Source organism: Bufo bufo, chromosome 5, assembly GCF_905171765.1.
Source record: "Bufo bufo chromosome 5, aBufBuf1.1, whole genome shotgun sequence".
NCBI classification, from domain to species: domain Eukaryota; kingdom Metazoa; phylum Chordata; class Amphibia; order Anura; family Bufonidae; genus Bufo; species Bufo bufo.
In genome coordinates this window covers 232111525-232135263 of record NC_053393.1, presented here as the reverse complement: position 1 = coordinate 232135263, position 23739 = coordinate 232111525, and the positions used below count along the sequence as shown (strand labels likewise).

The window sequence follows — 23739 nt, the reverse complement described above, 5'->3', positions numbered from 1 at the left end:
TTTTGAACTTTCATGTGCAACAGTTTTTTCAGGATCCCACCCTTTTATCTTCATTGCTATTGATTTTTATGCATGACAATTGGATGTGATGTGTGTTATATGTAATAAATTTTAATTGTCAAATATTTTATCTTGATTACCGCCTTTTGTTCCCTTATCCGGAGTGCCCCTCATTTCTCTATTACTAATTTTTGTCTACCGTGCGGTCTGGGTGGACCAAGAGGTGAGCACCCGTTTCCATCCGGTCTATAGGTTGAGCCGCTGGTTTCTATTACTATCCTAAAACCTATCAGTCAATACCAGTGAAAAAAAAAAGTGACAGTTTACACTGATCACTTTTTTCCTTTCACTAGGTGATTGACAGGGGCGATCAAGGGGTTAATTGGGGTGATGGGGGATCATCTGGGGCTAAGTGAAGTGTTTGGTGCTACTCATTGTGATGTCTGCTCCTCTGCTGGAACCAACCGATGAAAAGGACCAGCAGAGGAGCAGAGAAGCCATATAACAGATCATATTTACAAATATAATGTGTTAACTGGCTTTTGATTTGTTTTTTTTAAAATCATCAGCTTGCCAGCGACGATCATTGGCTGGCAAGCTGATGACGCGACCCCCCTCTATATATGCGTGACTGTGCGCAGAGCAGCCGCCTCCGGAACGCGATCCTGCGTTAGGCGGTCCGGAGGCGGTTAAAGTCCTGGTTGCCATAGTAGTAGCGTGGAGCGGGGGAGCAGTATACTTACCGTCCGTGCGGCTGCCGGGGCGCTCCAGAATGACGTCAGAGCGCCCCATGCGCATGGATGACGTGATCCATGCGATCACGTCACCCATGCGCGTGGGGCGCCCTGACGTCACTCTGAAGCGCCCCGGGAGCCGCACGGACGGTAAGTATACTGCTCCCCCGCTCCCCACTACACTTTACCATGGCAAACAGGACTTTAGTGTCCCGGCAGCCATGGTGACCATTCAGAAAAAGCTAAACGTCGGATCCGGTAATGCGCCGAAACAACGTTTAGCTTAAGGCCGGATCCGGATTAATGCCTTTCAATGGGCATTAATTCCGGATCCGGCAAGTGTTCAGGATTTTTGGCCGGAGCAAAAAGCGCAGCATGCTGCGGTATTTTCTCCGGCCAAAAAACGTTCCGTTCCGAAACTGAAGACATCCTGATGCATCCTGAACGGATTTCTCTCCATTCAGAATGCATGGGGATAATCCTGATCAGGATTCATCCGGCATAGAGCCCCGGCGACGGAACTCTATGCCGGAACACAACAACGCAAGTGTGAAAGAGCCCTAAATGACACATACATGGTATAATATATATATATATATAAATCGATACATTGTTACATGAATTATCGGTTAAAATATGTTGTAAAACTAAATATACCATACAGAAATATATATAATATAATTATGAATATATGAATTGAACCTCACATAGCAGGTGTGCCTCAAGGATATAAATTCTTATCTTGTCGTGGCTTATCCATGAAACAACATTGTTCCCTTCATACAGACATGTCTGAGGAAGCTAGTGTATTCCCCATAGATAAACCCATATCTTTAGAAATAACTTTTAAAATATAATGTCCGTTCATATTCACAATTATTTTTTTATAAACTGAACTTGCCATGAACTCATCTTGGCCTCTTCAGCCATAAAACAGAACTTTGGTTCAAGCAGATTTTATTCTTAAAGGCAATGAGCATTCATTTTGGTTATAATATCATTAGATAATATTGTATACTTATGAAAATGCACAACAGGGAGCTGCAACCCACAGCATCTTGCTGTTCAAATGCAGCACCAGTGCAGCTCCCATGTGGCCAATGCAACATGTGGATGCCCCATCTTCTGTTCCAGTGTTGAAGACCCCAGAGCACACACCTCTGGTTCCTTCCCTTTAATCCAGACCTGAAGGGGACATTAGTAAATATTCTACCCATGCAGGTGAAGAATGTTCTGTTCAGTTGGGGTCACTATATAACCACCTATAGGTAGAGCACTGTATACACATACATACCTGAAAAGAGAGATGATTCAAAGACTCAAAAAACTTAACGCACCTTAACTTCTATATTAAAGAGAATCTGTAAACCGCGACATTCCTATCATACTCTTTGCATAGATACATATCTGTGGTTCACCTGATTAAAGCACTGTATTCCTTTTGTTGATCTGAAACTCCATTACCAAGTTATGATACTTTGTCCTAATATGCAAATTAGGCCTTTGGTAGACTTAATGCATCACCATTGCATTTGTAGCTCCCAAGCAAAGCTCCTTTCTGGGGCCAGCCCCTCCCTTGCTGCTTTGATAGAAAGAGCCAGGCACTGGAGTCTCAGATCAACAACAGAAAAACAGCTTTTTAATCAGGTGAACCAGAGCTATCTGTACCTGCCAACAGTTTGATAGGAAGGTCGCTGGTGACAGATTCTCTTTAATATAGAAGTTAATGTGCATTAAGTTTTTTGAGTCTTTGAATTATATCTTTTCAGGTATGTATGTGTATACAGTGCTGAATCCTCTACCTATAGGTAGTTACATAGAGTTAGAACCAGTGACCCCAACTGAACAGAATTTCCCTTCCCTATTCTTCACATGCATGGGAAGAATATTTATTAATGTCCCCTTCAGGTCTGGATTAAAGGGAAGGAACCAGAGGTTCAGGAGTATTGTCAAACTACCATGCTGTACAGATGTAGCAAACATTAACCTGATTCTGAACACATTTATGTCAAGTTAATGATGTCTACAGTGTATATAATTCTTGTACCTTTAGATTTAATTTTTTAATAACAAAGAAAAACCTTAAAAGGGGTTATCCAAGCCCTATAACAATCCCCCTAATGCCCAGGACCCTCATGTAGGTTATACTTACCTCTCTCCCCTGCACCCTCATCGCTCCTGATAACAGCACGTCCTCCGTTTCATCTCCCTGTCACGTGGATCAAAACATCCAGCGACCGGGGAAGGGGATGGTGGGGGGGGGTTCAACCAATAGCATGCCACGACGGGGACGAGCCTCCCTAGCTATTGGCTGCTCCCCCATCGTTATATGTTTCATTCCGCATGATGGGGAGATGCAGTGGCGGCTGTGCGGGGATTAGAAGCGAGGTGCGGGGGAGAGGGGTAAGTATAACCTATATGAGGGGCCTGGGCATTAGGGGGGTCATTATAGGGGTTGGAGAACCCCTTTAAGACTGTATATTTTCAGGACATTGACCTTGTTATCAAGTAAAATAGAAACAGATAATTGGTCACAGTGATATTATCAGCAGAGTGCAAGCATGTAACGCCAGCAAACAGACTGTCACAGACATTTTGATAAGCATGTCATGTGTTGAAACACTTTCTGGAAATAGGTTTGTACTGCAAATGACAGAAGATCCAAACAGCTAAGGGCTGTTATACCAAGAAAAATCTCATTGTAATAGAAGCACTCATTTATATGCTCTATGTAGTAGATCCGAAACATGTGATAAGGAAATAAGCAAATGATCATGACCAAAATGAAAAATAAACTCTTCAGCTGCACCCAGAATTCTTGGTGATCTAAAGCCGTGCGTTTCAGTTTTTTCACGATTTTCACAATAATGAAGATTTGTACAATCAGAAGAATACATACGACAAGAAAAATGACTGCAATTGTAATGTAGTTCAAGATGATCACAGAAGGTCTTTTAATTTCCTTGTGGAAAAAAAAACACTGGGTCGACTCATAATTTTCATCACCGGCACCGTACTGGAAGAAGAACACCGGCATAACAACAAGCGATATAATAATCCATAGTGCGGCACTGGCTACCACCGAATGCATTTTCCTGTAGAACTCAATCTTGTCTTTTTGTTTGAAGTAACTTATGTATCTAATGCTGAGCAAGGCAACGTAAAATATGAAAGAAAGATACATGTGAATATGTATCATGGAGCTTATGATCTTGCAAAATGTAAATTGAAATATCCACTCTTTCTGAATGTAATAGGCAATCCGAAAGGGAACCGTGAGAATAAAGATGCCATGGATTACTAATAGGTTGATGATTGCAGTGATGGTCATAGAACGAGTATTAGTTCTGCTTAACAGAAATACCATTATAATGATTCCAATTGTCCCTCCAATCATGGCTGTAAAGTAAAGAGCGATCAGGATGCCATTTGCAACATCAGGTTGTATAAAACAGATGGTCTGGTTGGTGGTTTCATTTACACTGTGAACCATTTTATCAATCAGCTGACAATTGTCTACAGGAAAAACAGAATAACACCAGTAAGAATACATATTACTATACAGAACAGAACAAAAAATATTGTTCCCTCCAGCATATTGTTGCAATGTGCTGTCAGAACATAAACAAATCTTTAACCACTTAAGGACCACAGGTTTATACCCCCCTAGTGACCAGGCCCTTTTTTACAAATCGGCACTTCACAACTTTAACGGTTTATTGCTCGGTCATACAACTTGGCACCCAAATGAATTTTACCTCCTTTTCTTCTCACAAATACAGCTTTCTTTTGGTGGTATTTGATTGCTGCTGACATTTTTCGTTTTTTCCGATATTAATCAAAATAGGCCGCAATTTTCTCAAAAAAAGTGTATTTTTAATTTTCTCTGGTTAAATTGTTCAAATATAATTGCATTTCTATATAAGTTTGTGTCAGAATTTATTGTGCTACATGTCTTTGATAAAAAAAATCCAATAAATGTATATTTATTGGTTTGCGCAAAAGTTATAGCGTTTACAAACTATGGTACAAAAATGTGAATTTCCGCATTTTGAAGCAGCTCTGACTTTCTGAGCACCTGTCATGTTTCTTGAGGTGCTAGAATGCCAGGATAGTATAAATACCCCCCAAATGACCCCATTTTAGAAAGAAAACACCCCAAAGTATTCGCGGAGGGGCATGGTGAGTTCATGTATGATTAAAAAAAAATTCACAAGTTAGCGGAAAATGACACTTTCTGAGGGAAAAAATATATATATAAAGTTTCCATTTCTGCTAACTTCTGGCCAAAAAAAAAATCTCCCACGGACTCACTATGCCCCTCAGTGAATACCTTGGGGTGTCTATTTTCCGAAATGGGGTCATTTGTGGGGTGTGTTTACTGTTCTGGCATTTTGGGCGGGGCTAAATTGTGAGCAACCCTGTAAAGCCTAAAGGTACTCGTTAGACTTGCGGCCCCTTTACGCACCTAGGCTGCAAAAAAGTGTCACACATGTGGTATCGCCGTACTCAGGAGAAGTAGGGCAATGTGTTTTGGGGTGTATTTTTTACATATACTCATGCTGGGTGAGAGAAATATCTCTGTAAATTGACAACTTTGTATAAAATCTTTTTAAAAAGTTGTCATTTACAGAGATATTTCTCTCACCCAGCATGGGTATATGTAAAAATACACCCCAAAACACATTGCCCCACTTCTCCTGAGTACGGCGATACCACATGTGTGACACCTTTTTGCAGCCAAGATGCGCAAAGGGGCCAAAAGTCCAACGAGTACCTTTTAGGAGGGCATTTGGATTCCAGACTTCTTCTCACGCTTTAGGGCCCCTAAAATGCCAGGGCAGTATAAATACCCCACAAGTGACCCCATTTTGGAAAGAAGACACCCCAAGGTATTCCGTGAGGGGCATGGCGAGTTCATGTAAAATTTTATTTTTTGTCACAAGTTAGTGGAATATGAGACTTTGTAAGAAAAAAATAAATAAATACATAAAATCATTTTCCACTAACTTGTGCCAAAAAAAAAAAACTTCTATGAACTCACCATGCCCCTCACGGAATACCTTGGGGTGTCTTCTTTCCAAAATTGGGTCATTTGTGGGGTATTTATACTGCCCTGGCATTTTAGGGGCCCTAAAGCGTGAGAAGAAGTCTGGAATCCAAATGTCTAAAAATGCCCTCCTAAAAGGAATTTGGGCCCCTTTGCGCACCTAGGCTGCAAAAAAAGTGTCACACATGTGGTATCGCCGTACTCAGGAGAAGTAGGGCAATGTGTTTTGGGGTGTATTTTTACATATACCCATACTGTGTGTGAGAAATATCTCTGTAAATGACAACTTTTAAAAAATTTTTATACAAAGTTGTCAATTTACAAAGATATTTCTCTCACCCAGCATGGGTATATATAAAAATACACCCCAAAACACATTGCCCTACTTCTCCTGAGTACGGCGATACCACATGTGTGACACTTTTTTGCAGCCAAGATGCGCAAAGGGGCCCAAATTCCAATGAGTACTTTTAGGATTTCACAGGTCCCTTTGTAAGAAAAAAAATAAAAAATAAAAAATTCTGCTAACTTGTGGCAAACAAAAAAAATCTTCTATGAACTCGCCATGCCCCTCAAAAGTGATCTTTATATCGCCGCAGCGATTTTACGGTGTTTTTGCGGAACGGAATTGCAGACCCATTCATTTCTATGGGGACAGACTTTGTCCCGCTCGGATCCGGAATTGCGGATCTGCACTTTCGAGTCCACACTTCCGTTCCGCAAAAATATAGAACATGTCCTATTGTCCGCAATTGCGGACAAGAAAGGCATTTTCTATATAGTTCTGGCAATGTGCGGATCCGCAAAATGCGGAAAGCACATTGCCGGTGTCCGTGTTTTGCGGATCCGCAAAACACATACGGACGTCTGAATGGAGCCTTACAGGGGGGTGATCAATGACAGGGGGGTGATCAGGGAGTCTATATGGGGTGATCAGGGGTTATTAAGGGGTTAATAAGTGACAGGGGGGGTGTAGTGTAGTGTGGTGATTAGTGCTACTTACAGAGCTGCCTGTGTCCTCTGGTGGTCGATCCAAGCAAAAGGGACCACCAGAGGACCAGGTTAACAAAACAGCGTCTGATATACCTTTCTGATGCGATTATTTTAACATCTACAGCCTGCCAGCGAATGATCATCGCTGGCAGGCTGTAGTATAACTACCGAACAGCGCGCCACTGTGAACGCGCGCGCACGCGCGCGTACGTTCACAGCAAATCTCGGGTCTCACGAGATGACTCCGATCGGCGTTAATGTGACCTGATGGAGCCGCCGCACTGACGCTGATCGGCGTTAGTGTGACGGGAAGAGGTTAAGGACATGGACACCTGAGGGACAATTTTTTTTATAACTGCATAAAAATCAGTCTGTTTGCGTCCGTTTCTGTTTTTTATTTTTTATTTTAAATCCCATCATCAGATGGCTCATGTGTAGTTCTTATCTCTCATCGCCTGATCACATAAACACTCATTATAGCTCAATTACTGTAAAACTGATAAGAATATGGCTTAAATAAGTGTTTATGTGGTCAGATAAGAGATAATAGCTGCACGTGAGCCATCAGATGATGGGATTAAAAGAAAACAGAAACTGACAGCTTGCAAATAGACAGATTTTAATCCTGTATCTCAGAAATGGCTGAAGATTTTTAATAAGGACCTAGTGAAAAAAAATTATTTTTAGCCCAAAATGAATAAAGTGCAATCATTAAAAAAAATATGCAACTGAAGGTGTGCATGGCCTTTAAATGGGAAATCAATAGAGTTGAGCGGACACCTGGATGTTCAGGTTCGACGGGTTCGGCCGAACTTCGGAAAAAAGTTCGAGTTCGGGACCCGAACTCGAACCGAACTTGACCCCGAACCCGAACCCCATTGAAGTCAATGGGGACCAGAACTTTTGAGCACTAAAATGGTTGTAAAAATGTCATGGAAAGGGCTAGAGGGCTGCAAATGGCGTCAAAATGTGGTTAAGAGCATGACAAGTGCTCTGCAAACAAATGTGGATAGGGAAATAAAAAATAATAATCTTGATCTAGGAGGACCAGGTCCATATGGAGTAGGAGGTTGAGGAGGCGGTGGATATGGCGTTGTCAGTGGAAGCGGCGATGGAGGAGGAGGTAGCATACACTGGTTTTTGGGTTTAAATTTTATTTTTAAAATTAGGGTACACCCAAAAACATTGGGAAATATAACCTGTGAAAACCCCCTCCAGTCATGCTAAACACACGTTCAGACAATACACTGGCTGCAGAGCAGGCCAGCACCTCCAAGGGGTAAAGGGCAAGCTCAGGCCATGTGCTCAATTTGGAGACCCAGAAGTTGCAGGGGCTGACCCCTGTCAGTCAGTTCGTGTAGGCCTGTGCACACTTACTGCTCCACCATGTCCCACATCCCTGTGATATTCACGATCCAATTTGATATCTGCTCTATCAACTTTCGATGTTCTTTTATGCGCCTACCATGGTGTTCACGGTTGGCGGGGAATCAGGGTTCCAGGCCAGAGAGGGAGCAGGAGAAAGAGAGACCACATCCAAGGGAGGATTCATTTTTTCTAATTTAATATTAGAGTTGAAATATTGGAGAAATTATTAAAGTATAAAAGTGTGACAACTTTTCAAAGTTTAAGCATTGAATGAAAGGATGTGGTGCGCATTAATTACTGAATAATTAATAAAATTTTATTCCCTGTCACCTATGCATAGCAGGTGTTTATTCGCGTCTAAAATTGTATAATGTCAACCCAAGAATGTAACAGAAAAATTATTGAAATTTATTAAGCTGTCAACTAGGTAGAGGAGGGGTATATTACACTCAAAAATTGGTGAATTTCACCCTAAAATTAAATGACAATTTTATTTTATTTTTTAACCGGGCTTCTATTTATTGCAGTGGTACTATACACCCAAAAATTGGTTAATTTCACCCGAAAAATTAAATGACTATTTTTTTTTAGTTTTTAACCGGCCTACTAGGTATAGCAGTGGTACTATACACCCAAAAATTTGTTAATTTCACCATAAAATGTAACTGACAATTTTTTTTTTTTTTTTACCGGTCTACTAGGTATAGCAGTGGTACTATACACACCAAAATTGGTGAATTTTACCCTAAAATGTAAATGACAATTTTTTATTTTTTTTTAAACCTGTCTACTAGGTATAGCAGTGGTACTATACACCCAAAAATTTGTAAATTTAACCCGAAAAAGTAAATGACAATTATTATTTTTTTGTTTAACCTGTCTACTAGGATAACAGTGGTACTATACACCCAAAAAAATTGTAATTTCACCATAAAAAGGTAACTGACAATTTATTTTTATTTTTTTACCGGTCTACTATGTATAGCAGTGGTACTATACACCCAAAAATTTGTGAATTTCACCCGAAAATGTAAATGACAAAGTAGTGAAATGATATAAAATAAAACACGTACAAAAAAAAAAATAATGGATTTATGAGGTGGAGTTCCATATGGAGTAGGAATTTGAGGAGGCGGTGGATGTAGCGGAGTAGGTGGAAGCGGCGGTGGAGGAGGACGAGATAGCCAACACAGGTTTTTGGTTTTAATTTAATTTTGTAAAATTAAGGTACACTCCAAAAGAGTGTGAAATATCCAAAATACAAACATGAGCAATTGCGCTGCAGTATAACAATGGCTGCTTAGTGCCGGTATTCATGTCTATTCTGCACAAGGTACGAACAAATGCTGAGGGATCCTTGCCTGGTTCATTTTAATGAACGTAAGCTTGTCAACATTGGCTGTGGACAGGTGGCTTCGCTTGTCTGTGATGACGCCCCCTGCCATGCTAAACACATGTTCAGATAATACACTGGCTGCAGGGCACCTCCAAGGCGTAAAGGGCAAGCTCAGGCCTTGTGCCCAATTTGGAGACCCAGAAGTTGAAGGGGGCAGACCCGTCATTCAGTACGTGTAGGCGTGTGCACACATACTGCTCCACCATGCTGGTGAAATGCTGCCTCCTGCTAAGACGTTCCATATCAGCTGGTGCTGCTGGTTGTTGTGGCGTGCTGACAAAGCTTTTCCACATGTCGGCCATGCTAACCCTGCCTTCTGAGGTGCTGGCGGTGCCCCAGCTGCGTTGGCGACCTGTTCCTCGTCCTCTGCCTTCGCCTTGTGCTTCCACTGTGCCCCCGCTGTCAGGTGGGAATGCCACCAGCAGCGCGTCTACCAGCGTGCGGTTGTACTCACGCATCTTACGATCACACTCCAGTGACGGAATTAAGGACGGTACATTGTACTTGTAACAGGGATCCAGCAGCGTGGCCACCCAGTAATCAGCACAAATTAGAGTGTGGGCAACTCGTGGTCGTTGCGGAGACACTGCAGCATGTAATCGCTCATGTGTGTCAGGCTGCCCAGAGGCAACGAAAAGCTGTCCTCTGTGGGAGGTGTATCGTCTGTGTCCTATGTATCCCTCCATCCACGCACCAGTGATGGCCATGAGCTGGTCTGGGTGCCACCCTGCTGTGAACATGGTTCCTCCTCCTGCATCTCCTCCTCCTCATCCGCCACCTCTTCATCCTCCAGAACTGTGTCCTGGCTGGACAATTGTGTGCCTTGGGTTTGTGGGTGCAGGAACCCACCCTCGGAGCCACTTTGAAATGACTGGCCGGAAACCCTACGAAATGATCCCTCTTCCTCCTCCTGTGCCACATCCTCTTCCATCATCGTCATGAGCGTTTTTTCAAGGAGGCATAGAAGTGGGATAGTAACACTGAGAACGGCGTTATCGGCACTGGCCATGTTGGTGGAGTACTCAAAACAACGCAACAAGGAACACAGGTCTCGCATGGAGGCCCAGTCATTGGTGGTCAAGTGGTGCTGTTCCGCTGAGCGATTCACCCGTGCGTGCTGCAGCTGAAACTCCGTGTGCACGCCTGCCTCATCCCGCCTTCCTCTGGGAGCAAGCGCCTGGCCCTGGACATAGGTGAGTATTTAGCTTTTTATTTTTTTTCATTATTTTTAATTTTATTTCATGTGCCTACTTTGGGGGACACACAGGAGGACATATTAGGGAAGAGACATCGAGTGCATGGGGGGGAATGTGGGGGCTGTGTGGGCCCAAATTATTATGGGAGGGAATACTATGTGGGGACAAATTATTATATGGGGCAGTGTGGGGGCAAATTACTATGTGGGGGCAGTGTGGGGGCAAATTATTATGGGAGGGACTACTATGTGGGGGCAAATTACTATATGGGGCTGTGTGGGGCCAAATTATTATGGGAGGGACTACTATGTGGGGGCAAATTATTATGGGAGGGATTACTGTGTGGGGGCAAATTACTGTGTGGGGGCAAATTACTATGTGGGGGCAAATTATTATAGGAGGGACTACTATGTTGGGGCAAATTACTATATGGGGCAGTGTGGGGGCAAATTACTATGTGGGGGCAGTGTGGGGGAAACTATTGTGTGGGGGAAATTGCTATGTGGGGACAGTGTGGGGGAAATTGCTATGTTGGGGCAGTGTGGGGGAAATTGCTATGTGGGGACAGTGTGGGGTAATTGCTATGTGGGGACAGTGTGGGGTCATTGCTATGTGGGGACAATGTGGGGAAATTGCTATGTGGGGACAAATTACTTTGTGGGGGCAAATTACTATGTGGGGGGAAATTACTATGTGGGGGGAAATTACTATGTGGGGACAGTGTGGGGAAATTGCTATGCGGGGACAGTGTGGGGGAAATTGCTATGTGGGGGCAGTGTGGGGGAAATTGCTATGTGGGGACAGTGTGGGGTAATTGCTATGTGGGGACAGTGTGGGGTAATTGCTATGTGGGGACAGTGTGGGGAAATTGCTATGTGGGGGCAAATTACTATGTGGGGCAGTGTGGGGGCAAATTACTATGTGAGGGCAGTGTGGTGGAAATTACTATGTAGGGGAAATTACTGTGTGGGGGAAAACTACTATATGGGGGCAGTTTGGGGGAAATTACTGTGTGGGGGCAAATTACTATGGGGGGATTACTATATGGGGCAGTGTGGTGGAAATTACTATATGGGGGTGTTTCTATTGGGGAGGCACTGTAGGGGCAATTCTATTATTTTTGGGGACACTATACAGGGATTATTGCCTGGAGCACAATAGAGAGTGGTATTATTACTCGGGGCACTCTAGTGGACATTATAGCTGCTGTGGACACTATAGAAACATTTGGGGTAATTTATCAAACTGGTGTAAAGCAGAACTGGCTTAGTTGCCCATAGCAGCCAATCAGATTCCACCTTTCATTTTTGACAGCTCTTTTGGAAATCCAGTTCTACTTTACACCAGTTTGATAAATGACTCCAATTATGTCTATTAGGGTCACTATTTTTTCAGCAGTACAGTACCTTGGACATTGGGGAGCAAAACGGACACAGTATTGGGAGTGGCAGCAGGATGACACTGTGGGGACACCAGGATGAGAAGGTTGATGGAAAAATTGAGAAATCTAACGTGTGTTACAAACTGTAGAGACGAGATGTGGCTGAAAGAATTTGCCATGGTGGTCTGGGTCAAATGGAGGAGAATAGGAAAGAGAAGGTCTATATGACAGGAGATGTCACTGGATGTAAGAGGTATGTGGTGCTGTATTCGCCTCCATGTCTTTTTTATTATAATTCTATTTATTTTAAATTTGGCGACCAAATTTTTCAGTTTAGGACCCAATTTGGGGTATTTTTTTTTAGTCTTTAGATGTCATATGGCCTAGGAAGAGGCTGTGGTGCTCATGAAGCACCGCAGCCTCTTCATACAAAAAAAATAACTAAACTAAAATGGAGGGAGGGGGCCAAGTTGGGTAGACAGCCCCGGGCCTATCCTGCACTTAATCTGCCCCTGGCAGCAGCTCTGACATGTCGGGGTAATTTTTAAGGAATCTCTGCACCACCAAATTCAGCACATGCGCCAGGCAAGGGATGTGCGTCAAACCGGCTAGTCCCAGAGCTGCTACGAGATTTCGTCCATTATCGCACACCACCAGGCCGGACTTGAGGTTGACTGGCACAAACCACTCATCGGTCTGTTGTTCAAGGCCCGTCCACAGCTCCTGCGCGGTGTGGGGTTTGTCACCCAAACAGATAAGTTTTAAAACTGCCTGCTGTCGTTTACCCCTGGCTGTGCTGAAGTTGGTGGTGAAGGTGTTACGCTGACCGGATGAGGAGCTGGTAGAGGATGAGGAAGCAGAGTAGGAGGAGGAAGCAACAGGAGGCAAACTGAAGCGCCCTGCAATCCTCGGTGGTGGAAGGACATGCGCCAAACTGCTATACACCTCAGGCCCAGCCGCCACGGCATTTACCCAGTGTGCTGTTATGGAGATATAACGGCCCTGACCATGCTTACTGAAAGTAGTGAAAAGTAGTGGCGGCTGGGCACGACGTACTGTGGGACAGCCACCGCCATAAGGCCTTTAAAACTATCCGTCTCCACCAGATGGAATGACAGCATTTCAAAGGCAAGTAATTTAGAAATGCTGGCATTTAAGGCTAGGGATCGTGGGTGGGTAGGGGGGTATTTCCTCTCCAGCGTTTGGGATATGGAGAGCTGAACGCTTCCGTGGGACATTGTGAAGATGCTTAGTGACCCAGGTTTTGGTGTTGCTGGCAGATCCTCTGTTTGTGGGGTGCCAGGTGGCACTGTCACTGCAGAGGTGGATGAAGAGGCCGCGACTGCAGCAGAAGAGGAAGCAGGAGGAGCCAGAGACCTTTCTTGGTTTTTGAGGTGTCTACTCCACTGCAGCTCGTGCTTTGCAATTAAATGCCTGGTCATGCATGTTATGCTCAGGTTGAGAATGTTTATGCCTCGCTTCAGGCTCTGATTACACAGCGTGCAAACCACTCGTGTCTTGTCGTCAGCACATTGTCTGAAGAACTGCAGAGGCAGGGAACTCCTTGGAGCCGGCTTTAGTGTGCTCGGTCCCTTGCTGCGGTGGGCAGTAAAAGGCGTACTGTCTAGAGGACGGCCGCTCCGCTTTTGCACCCTGCTCCCTCTTCTGCTGTGCTGGTGGCTCTGTGCGACCACCGCCTCTTCCTCCGAACTACATCGGTCACTCGCATGACCTTGATTCCATGTGGGGTCGAGGACCTCATCGTCCTCCACATCATCTTCCACCCAGTCTTCACCCCTGACTTCCTTGTCGGTCTGCACACTTTCGAATGCCCCAGCAGTTGGCACCTGTGTTTCGTCATCATCCAAGACGTGCTGCGATGGTCCTCCCATGTACTCATCTTGAAAAATAAGTGGTTGGGCATTGGAGCACTCAATCTCTTCCACTTCTGGGGCAGGGCTAGGTGGATGGCCCTGGGAAACCCTGCTAACAGAGTCAACAAAAAGCAGAAGAGACTGCTGCATGACTTGGGGCTCAGACTGCTTGGCTGATTTGCAAGGGGGTGAGGTGAAAGACTGATGGACATCGGCTGCAGGTGCCAACTGTGGTCATTCAGCAGGAGACTGGGTGGGAAACAATGTGAAGGAACTGGATCCACTGTCAGCAACCCAATCTACTATCGCCTGTACTTGTTCAGGCCTTACCATTCGTAGAGTAGCATTAATCCCGACCAAATACCGCTGCAGGTTTTGTCGCCTACTCGCACCTGAGGAAGGGGTTTCACTCTCCGTCTACCTTCACAAACTGCTGCTGCCCAGCGCGTCCCTCCAGCCCGCCCATCTCCTCCGGAATGCGATCCTCCCTGTGAGCGCCTGTATTCGGCGCATGCGCAGCGAATGTCTGACCGCTTCCCTGCTCAGACATCTCCACTGCGCCTGTTCCTCGGAGCTCTATGACGTCATCGCGCAGGCGCAGTGGAGATGTCTGAGCAGGGAAGCGGTCAGACACTCGCTGCGCATGCGCCGAATACAGGCGCTCACAGGGAGCATCGCATTCCGGAGGAGATGGGCGGGCTGGAGGGACGCGCTGGGTGGCGGCAGTTTCTGAAGGTAGACGGAGCCTCTAGATGCTAATGACGCCCCCATAGCACCTAGAGGCTCATTAGCATATTAATAAAAGTTCTTTTTTTAGCAAAACGGCTGCCCCAAAAGCATTTATATTAGTATGGTTTGGCAGAGCAGACACTAGCGGATCGCTAGTGTCTGACAGCTAAATATGTGAAACGAAGTGATAGAAACCCTTTAAATTGCACACTGACCAATACAGATGTTGTAGATTGCCAAAAAAGTCTTTTTTTGCTAACAGAATATGAATGCTGTATATATTAAACTTGAATTTAACACTTGCAGATCTGGAAAATACTGTTTTTTGAGAAAAAAAAGTGTGTTTTTCAAACCCCAGAAAATGATGGGTGTATTTCTACCTTAAATTGCACACTGACTAATACAGATGTTGTACTTTGCCCCAAAAAAATTGTGATTTGCAATGTCCCAAAAGCTCAGATGCAGTGCTGGAGCACTGAGCATGCATAAAATGGCCGCCGCCGCCACCCACCTAACTAACAGAATTCTAAAAGTTAGTATTTTTAGGTCAATGAGCTCAGGGCAGGGTAAAACGATTGTGTCCTGCACCCACACAACTATTTGTCTGTCGATCGCTGAGTTAGATTCTCTCCTATTCTCTCCCTGAAATCACAAGTCCAGCAGCATCCTCTTCCTACACTTGTAACAGCAGAGTGACGTGCGGCGCTACGTGACTCAAGCTTTTATAGAGCCTGGGTCACATGCTGCTCTGGCCAATCACAGCCATGCCATTAGTAGGCATGGCTGTGATGGCCTCTTGGGGCAAGTAGTATGACGCTTGTTGATTGGCTGCTGTGCAGCCTTTCAAAAAGCACCAATAAAGCGGCGAACACCGAACCCGAACTTTCACTGAAATGTTCGGGTTCGCGTCCGGGGTCCCAAAATCCTAAAGTTCGGGTTCGCTCAACCCTAGAAATCAACAATCCATGATTTTACAGCATTATAAAAAAAAAGGTCCTCTAGTTGGAACCCAACTTGAGATATAGCAAAGATCCACAAAGTAATAGCAGCTTCTTCTGAGGAGGACTCGGGAGGCTTTACATACGGATCCGCAAAAAATAAGGATGACGTCCGTGTGAATTCCGCATTTTGAGGAACGGAACAGCTGGCCCTAATAGAACAGTCCTATCCTTTTTCCGTAATAGGACATGTTCTATTTTTTTGCTGAACAGATATACGGACATACGGAAACAGAATGCACACGAAGTACCTTCCGTTTTTTTGGCGGACCTATTGAAATGAATGATTCGCAAAAAAACTGAAAGGTCACGGAAATAAAATAAGTTTGTGTGCATGAGCTCTTACATGGGCAAATTTTGCAGACGACTATTGGAAAGGAAGCTTTCCTTCCCAACAAGTGCCTGCTCATCCATGGAGGGGAAAGCTGCTATTACATGCAGCAATCTTCTCCACAGTATGGGGAATACCGATCATTAAAGGGGTTATTTTATGACTAATGTAAAAAATTAAAATCAGATCATATAGTGCCTGACAATCTCTTTCTATCAAAGCTAGAACCAGCCCTGTATCTCACACGAATCCAGAGATCTTCACAGCTCTACTAGATTTATATCAAGCTGGCAGCTCAAGGGCAGTGTCTTTTCTGCTGCAGCTAACGGGGGCGTGTCTCAGCTCTCCCTATCACAGCTCAGGAGGCAGTTAAGGGATGAAACTGAGCATGTGCGGCCATCTCAGTGAGCAGGACACAGAAATAAGAAAAAGAACAAACAGCAGGTGGCGCTATACAGATACATTTTATTGAATAACTCAGTGGCTATGCTAAATTTTGAATTACATGAAATTACAAAAGGATTCAGATCCAGGTGCTGGTTTGAAAACTGTAGAAATTTTTTTGTGGGACAATCCCTTTAATGCCATTGCTCGTCCCCATACAGACTCGTGTTTGCCAGCAGCAGATGCTATTTACACAGTACGATCTGCTGCAGGCAAACGACAATTTTTGTGACCACGTGAATGATGCGATTACCTGATGAATGAGCAGTAAGGAGTAATCAGTGGCACTTTTACCATCGCCAGATAATCGCTAATGAGCGTTCCTATGAACGCACGTTAGCGATCATCTGTCAGGGAATTGGCCCATGCAAAGGGCCCTTTAGATAGGCTTTCTAGACCCGCACCATATTTATCACAGGGGCTCGAGCTGGATGATACACCTGCTCCAGGGATAGACACTTTCATCTAAGGCTACTTTCACACTGGCGTTTTGAATTCCGTTTGTGAGATCCGTTTCAAGGATCTCACAAACGGTTCAAAACGGATCAGTTCAGCCCCAATGCATTCTGAATGGATAAGGATCCGTTCAGAATGCATCAGTTTGGCTCCGTTCCACCTCCATTCCGCTCTGGTGTCCGCCTGGCGATGCGGAGCCAAACGGATCCGTCCTGACTTACAATGTAAGTCAATGGGGATGGATCCGTTTTCACTGACACAATATGGTGCAATTGAAAACGGATCCGTCCCCCATTGACTTTCAATGTAAGTCAGGACGGATCCGTTTTGACTTAGACTTTTTTTTTAAAGAATAATGCAAACGGATCCATTCTGAACGGATACAAGCGTTTGCATTATCAGTGCGGATCCGTCTGTGCAGATACCAGACGGATCCGCACCGAATGCAGGTGTGAAAGTAGCCTAAACTCTGTACCAACTATTGGTTGGTTTACTAAATTGGCACATAACTGAGCTGAATGGAGCCTATGGACCCCATAGACTATAATGGAGTTGTGGCGAAACCAACCTCGCCACTGGGTTTTGGAGAGGCCTGTTTACCAGCCTCTTGCCCTACGACTATGGCCCCGGGACATATTACCCTTCAAGAACAGTGTAACAGAACTATGCCGCATGTCTGGACTGTTAATAGGACCGAACGCGGTCAGCGGTGTATACTAAAGATTCTGTGAAACTAAAATCGGATGCGCAAATACACGAACACCGCTGACCCTTACCTTCTTCCATACGGAACTTTCAGCTCCAGAGACTAAGTCCCGTTCGAAGATGGGACTTAGTCGTTTTTCTGCATGAAATTGACCGACCGCACAGCCCAAATCTATGGAACTGTTTTGGAAATTGTGCTTGCGGTTGGTCATAAAGGACTTCCACTTAACTTTTGGTCCGCTTGAGGGATTTGTGTGATTTTTGGAAGTGATTATGTTTGATGTATGCTGAGTTTAAATATGTAATTTTTATGGAGATGGAATGTATGGTTTTAAAGTTATAGAGTATGTTTAAAAACTGTATTTTTACTGTCTGTGATAGTTATGTTAATCCATAATTATATCACAGACAGAAGGGAGGATTTTGTGTATTTGGGTGGGGATTCCTGTCCTGTTGTTCCACATGTGTATTGGCGATTTCCCTTTGTCCTGAGAGATAATTGGATTACTCCCCGGTTGTCTCCAGGACAGAGAGGAGGAAACCATGATGCATTGTGGGGATGTGTTGTGTCTGTATCCTGAATTGCTACATATCTGTCCTGTGTCGCAGCCTCCCTTCTGGTCCCCTAGGGGCGTGAACGATTGGTTGCTGTACTTACATTGTATGTGTTGTAATATATTGATTGGTTGTATTTCAAAACCCTGTGGGCAGTACTATGTTTTTGGTTTGTGAATAAAAGAGGCTGTACGTGAAGTACAGTCAGTTCCTGTTTTTATACCTTCATGAAGTCTTGGCTCATGTTTGGCTCATGGGATAATTACACTCTTGGGGATTGCTATATCATAATACTCCCCTGAGTATAAGCTCTTGTAAGAGCTTGTTCCTGGTTCCTGTCTCTGGATTTAGGAGAGGTTCACCCACTGGAGCCTGGAGCCTTGTCGTAGGTCCAGGGTGGGTAGGAGACGGCGAGACCTCCACCAAGCTTCGGCGGTTCGTGGGGTCTGCAGCGCTGACGGTGTCAAGTGGAGTGCTTGGAGTCCTCTGGAAGCACTAGGAGCACCTATCGACGGAGGTACCCGGTCGGGGTGCTAGGCGTTCCGTTACAGGAGTCCGTTAGGTTTCCACTCAGAGGAAGATTTTTGAAGCTGAGACAAAAGTCCTGTGTGCACAACTTTTGTCTCTGCTTCGAAAATCTTCCTCCGAGCGGAAACATAACGGACTCCATTATAGTCTTTGGAGCCCATGGGCTCCTTTCGGCTCAGTTATGTGCCGAATCTGTCCTTTGCTTTGGCTGAACGCACACGACTGTATGTATTTTGCGATCCACAAAAAAAAGATCGGCAAAAAATACAGATGACGCCCGTGTGCATTCCATATTTTGCTGAACGGAACAGCTGGCCTCTAATAGAATAGTCCTATCCTTGTCTGTAATGCAGACAATAATAGGACATGTTCTATTTTTTGTAGACATACGGAAATGGAATGCACACGGAGTAAGGGCTCATGCACACGAACGTATTTTATTTCCGTGTCCGTTCCGTTATATTTTTTTTGCGAACTGTATGTGGAACCATTCATTTCAATGGGTCCGCAAAAAAAAAGGAAGTTACTCTGTGTGCATTCCGTTTCCATATGTCTGTTCCGCCGAAATATAGAACATGTCCTATTATTGTCGGCATAATGGACAAGGATAGTACTGTTCTATTAATGCACATGGACCTCACCCAAAATACATATGGTCGTGTGCATGAGCCCTGACTTTCTTTTTTTTTTTTTGCGAACCCATTGAAATGAATGGTTCCGCATACGGTCCACAATAAAACGGACACGGAAAGAAAATACTTTGTGTGCATGAGCCCTTAGACAGATTCTAGGCACAAACACATTAGTAAATCTGGGCCAGTGAATACTTGTATTTTGTTTTTCTACTTTCTACTTTTAGTTACATGATGTTTTCGGCTGCATTGAAAGATAATCCAGACCCTCTAAGGTGCTATTTTTCAGACACAGTATGGTGGTATTTGCCAGTCATTGTATAGTGGTATTATTCAGTCATCGTATGGTGGTATTGCTGTATTATTTCATAGTATGCAGATATTTTTAGCCTTTGGTATGTTGGTAATGCTATTATTTAAAATACTAAGATAATGTCAAATTGAATAAAGTCAAAATGATGTAAAATAATGGGAAATTTAAAAAAAAAAATACACCCAAAACTATCATTTGGTTTTGTTGAAATAAAGCAAGCACCAGCTTGACTGGCATGACAAGGACTTATTGTAGCGGACCTATCCTATTTTCATACTGCACCAGTAAATAGCAAATAGCATAGCGCCAGTGGCGTAACTAGAGTGCTATGAGCCCCATGGGAAACTTTGGATCGGGGCCCCTCCCCCACACCGTGCCCGGTCGCTTCCTCTGTGTCTGCAATTGTCACACCCCTGGTCCCTGATCGCCCAGTAATGCCCCCAGTAATGTCTTTCATTGCTCCCCAGCAGTGTCCCCCACTGCCCTCAGTAATGTCCCCAGTAGTGCCCCCCACAGCCCCTAGTAGTGTTCACCACTGCCCCCAATAATCTCCCCAGTAGTGTCCCCCACTGCCCCTGTAGTTCCCGCCACAGCCCCTAGTAGTGTCCCCCACAGCCCCCAGTAGTGCACCTCACTAGTGCCCCACACAGCCCCTAATAGTGTTCCCCATTGCCTCTAGTAATGGCACCAGTAGTGCCCGCTACTGCCCCCAGAAGTGCACCCCACAGCCACCAAAAGTGCCCCCCACAGCCCCTAGTAGTGTCCCCCAGTAGTGTCGCCCACTGCCCCATTAGTGCCTCCCACAGCCCCTAGTAGTGTCCCCCACTGCCCCAGTAATGTCCCCAGTAGTGTCCCCCACTGCCCCCAGTAATGTCCCCCACTTCCCCCAGTAATGTCCCCAGTAGTGCCTCCCACAGCCCCTTGTAGTGTCCTCGACTGCCCACAGTCTTAATGTAAGGGGGCCCAGCATTTTCACTGTTCTTAATGCCGGGCCCCATCAGAGCGCTCATCTCACCTACATGATATGCACTTCTCCAGTATCTAGGCCTCCAGCATCAGGCCCCGGCGCTGCCACACTAAAACTAGTCACAAATTAAGCAGGTGGGCAGAGCCTGACTAAAGTCATGTGAGCGCAGCGTGCCCCCTCCCCCTGCCGAGCCTGGTCGCGGTTGCACCCTCTGCGACCGCGATCGTTATGCCCCTGCGTACCGCACCAAACAAATGTTAAACCTGTGGGATTGGCTGGTTTCATATATTGATGACCCATCCTCAACATAGGTCAGATTCATCAATATAAGATTGGCAGGTTCCAACTCTCAGCACCCCCTCCGATCAGCTGTTAAAGAGAACGCAACGCTCACTGCTTTCTTCACTATTCAACTGCTTACCGTCAAAATTGCAGCAGCAAGCAGGTGTAATTACAACTGCTCTGTCCCAATCACCTCTATGAGAAGTAGCAAGAGATAAGCGAAGTTAGAAAAAATTTGATTTGGCTGCTTCGCCAAATTTCACAAAGAAATTGAATTCATTACGAATTACTACATCATGAATCACATTCCATTGTAAATAGAGGGCACAATGACGGGGAACGGCGATCGCACCGACCCCCATCATTGATCCTCTCAGATGCCGTATTCATGGCTGATCATGGCATCTGACAGTAACATTTAGGCCTTTCAGGGGTTAATCAGAGGTAAAAAAAAAATATATATACTCACCTCATCCATTTGCTGGCGGGAGAGAACACTGCGTGCAAGATTTTTTATGCTGTTTCACCTTCAATCAAGATGGCCACAACGGGCTCTATGTGAGCAAATGGAGGAGGTGAGTTTGTATTTTTTTTTTACTGCTATTTCAGGAAAAATGTATTTGTTTTCCTGAAATTCAGATCTAAGTCAATTTATTTCACTTCGTTTCGCTCAACACTAGAAGTAGCAATTTCATTCTGTCTACTCCTTCCCATTGAAGTGAATAGCAATGAAGGAGCTGCAATTACACCTGCTTGCTGTTGAGATGTTAATAGTGAGCAGGTAAACAGTGAAGACATTGCACCACACACATGAGCACTGCGTTCTCTTCAAACAGCTTATCGGCGGGGGTGTTGTGAGTCAGAACCCGCCGATCTGATATTGATGACCTATCCTGAGGCCGACCAACCACTTTAAACAAACAGATGTAATGTGCCCAACGTTCATTTGGTGTTTGCTTCATCTGTATGTCTTCTCATTGTACACGACCGTTGTTTGTTTTGTGGTACGCAAATTGCGGATCCGCAAAACACGGATGGCGTCCGTGTGCGTTCTGCAATTTGTGCAATGGCGCGGACAGCCATTAATATAACTGCCTCTTGTCTGCCAAACGGACAAGAATTGGACAGGTTATATATTTTTTTTGCGGATCACGGAACAGAGCAACGGATGCGGACAGCACACTGAGTGCTGTCCGCATCTTTTGCGGCCCCATTGAAGTGAATGGGTCCGCATCCAAGCCGCAAATACTGCGGCTTGGATGCGGACCAAAACAACGGTCGTGTGCATGAGGCCTAATGCAGAACAAAAATCTAAAACCAAATGAAAAGCTGCAGCAAATCAATGGCTAAATAAGAAACAAAACACAGACGACAGCAGATCTCCCAAGTGTCCTTCTTTTGGAGGGACAGTCCCTATTTTTGACCTAAGTCCCTCTGTCCCTCTTTGCTCCTAAAATGTCCCTCTTTTTTGATCTGAGGTATAGATTTGCAATATTACATTCACAATATTGACCCAGAAAGTGTTTGTCTGGTTCATCTCTATATATTTGAGCCCATCTTGTATATTATTTCATTATTTGATGCAGTTGGGATTTTAGAAATTTGGATATTCAGTGTCCCTTTTTGACTGTATAAAAAGTTGGGGAGTATGGGCGGCAGGCATCTATGCACAGCTATTATTTAAATTCCCCCCCCCCCCCCCACACACACACACACAAATATACTTTTTCCACTGTTTTATACATTTAAGAAGTTTTAATTTAGCATTCTGCACCCCTTTAAAAAATGTTACCATACTGACTATTGGTATTTCTCTATACTGTACAGTCTTACATGTGTTTCTTCACTCCTGAGCTCTGTGCATAGCATGTACAGTGAGGAGGGAAGTACTCCTAGCAAAATCAAAATGTGATTTTTCTCGCTGTGGACCCTTTGCCCTGCTGGCTGTGAGCTGCACTTGTACATGTGTGTATTCTCACTTACCGCCACCTAGAGGAAAGATGGATGAGTGCAGAAGTGTGCGATTAGGCTTTGATTATAGGTATGAGATGTTCTGTGTGATATGCTTGGATTAACTCAAGTCACCTAACAATTACACATTGAATTTTGTCTTTCAGAAACTGTCTTCCTCTGTGTAACAACAGATTCATATTACATCTAATTATATGAAAGCAGTTACGTCCAGTTACTTACAGCTTCGATTGTGGACTCCAGCTTTAAGGCATTTACAGTGTCCCCTGCATCACGTAGTCTTCATAAACTGTTTCTGATGCTTCCTCAAAACTTTTAAATTACCCCACAGATGACTGAATCTCTCAGATGACCAACTTCTCCAAAATCAACCCTAGTGAGGAAATGTACAAAACACAAACACTAGTATCACTACTGGAATCCCACGCGTCCCCTCAATCTCCCTGCTCCTGTGCAGGGGTCTCCTACTGTATGTCTCTTCTGCCTCTTCAATAATGAATTGGTCTCTGTTCTACCAATGCTCATCACCTCCATGTGCGGGTAGGACTAAAAAATTTTAATTCCTTACTCACACAATATAGTTGTGTTCACTGTACATTGTCTCTGCTCTACCACAATAAATAAAGCAATTAAAATACTATAAAAATAACAGTAAATAGGGACCACAAATTTGTCTTATTAGGTAACAGTAAATATCCTGCATATTTCTGGATCTATTGGCTAGTGCTTCTCAGTATTTCTAAGGCCTCTTTCACACGACCGTGTGTCCCCGGTGGCCATATTGCGGCCTGCATACCGTGGGTCCGCGATACACGGGGCACCAGCCGTGTGCATTA

The 23739-nt window shown here is 44.5% G+C and overlaps 1 protein-coding gene across 2 annotated transcripts; it reads right to left on the bottom strand.

Annotated features, from left to right (window-relative positions):
- Positions 1–3306: 3306 nt before the first annotated feature.
- On the bottom strand, positions 3307–23221 carry LOC121002014 (probable G-protein coupled receptor 141). Of its 2 annotated transcripts, none has more exons than XM_040433311.1 (2): positions 23126–23221; positions 3307–4250 (listed from the first exon to the last, which is right to left on the bottom strand). In XM_040433311.1, the coding sequence occupies exon 2, from the start codon at positions 4225–4227 to the stop codon at positions 3319–3321; it is 909 nt and encodes a 302-aa protein (XP_040289245.1). In that variant the 5' UTR covers positions 4228–4250; positions 23126–23221; the 3' UTR covers positions 3307–3318. The 2 variants fall into 2 exon arrangements, with proteins under 2 accessions (XP_040289245.1, XP_040289247.1); XM_040433313.1 differs by lacking the exon at positions 23126–23221 and adding an exon at positions 22766–22864.
- Positions 23222–23739: the final 518 nt, after the last annotated feature.

Coding starts and splice junctions, on each gene's coding strand:
- LOC121002014 (XM_040433311.1), bottom strand. CDS start 4,227: ATGGTTCACAGTGTAAATGAAACCACCAACCAGACCATCTGTTTTATA.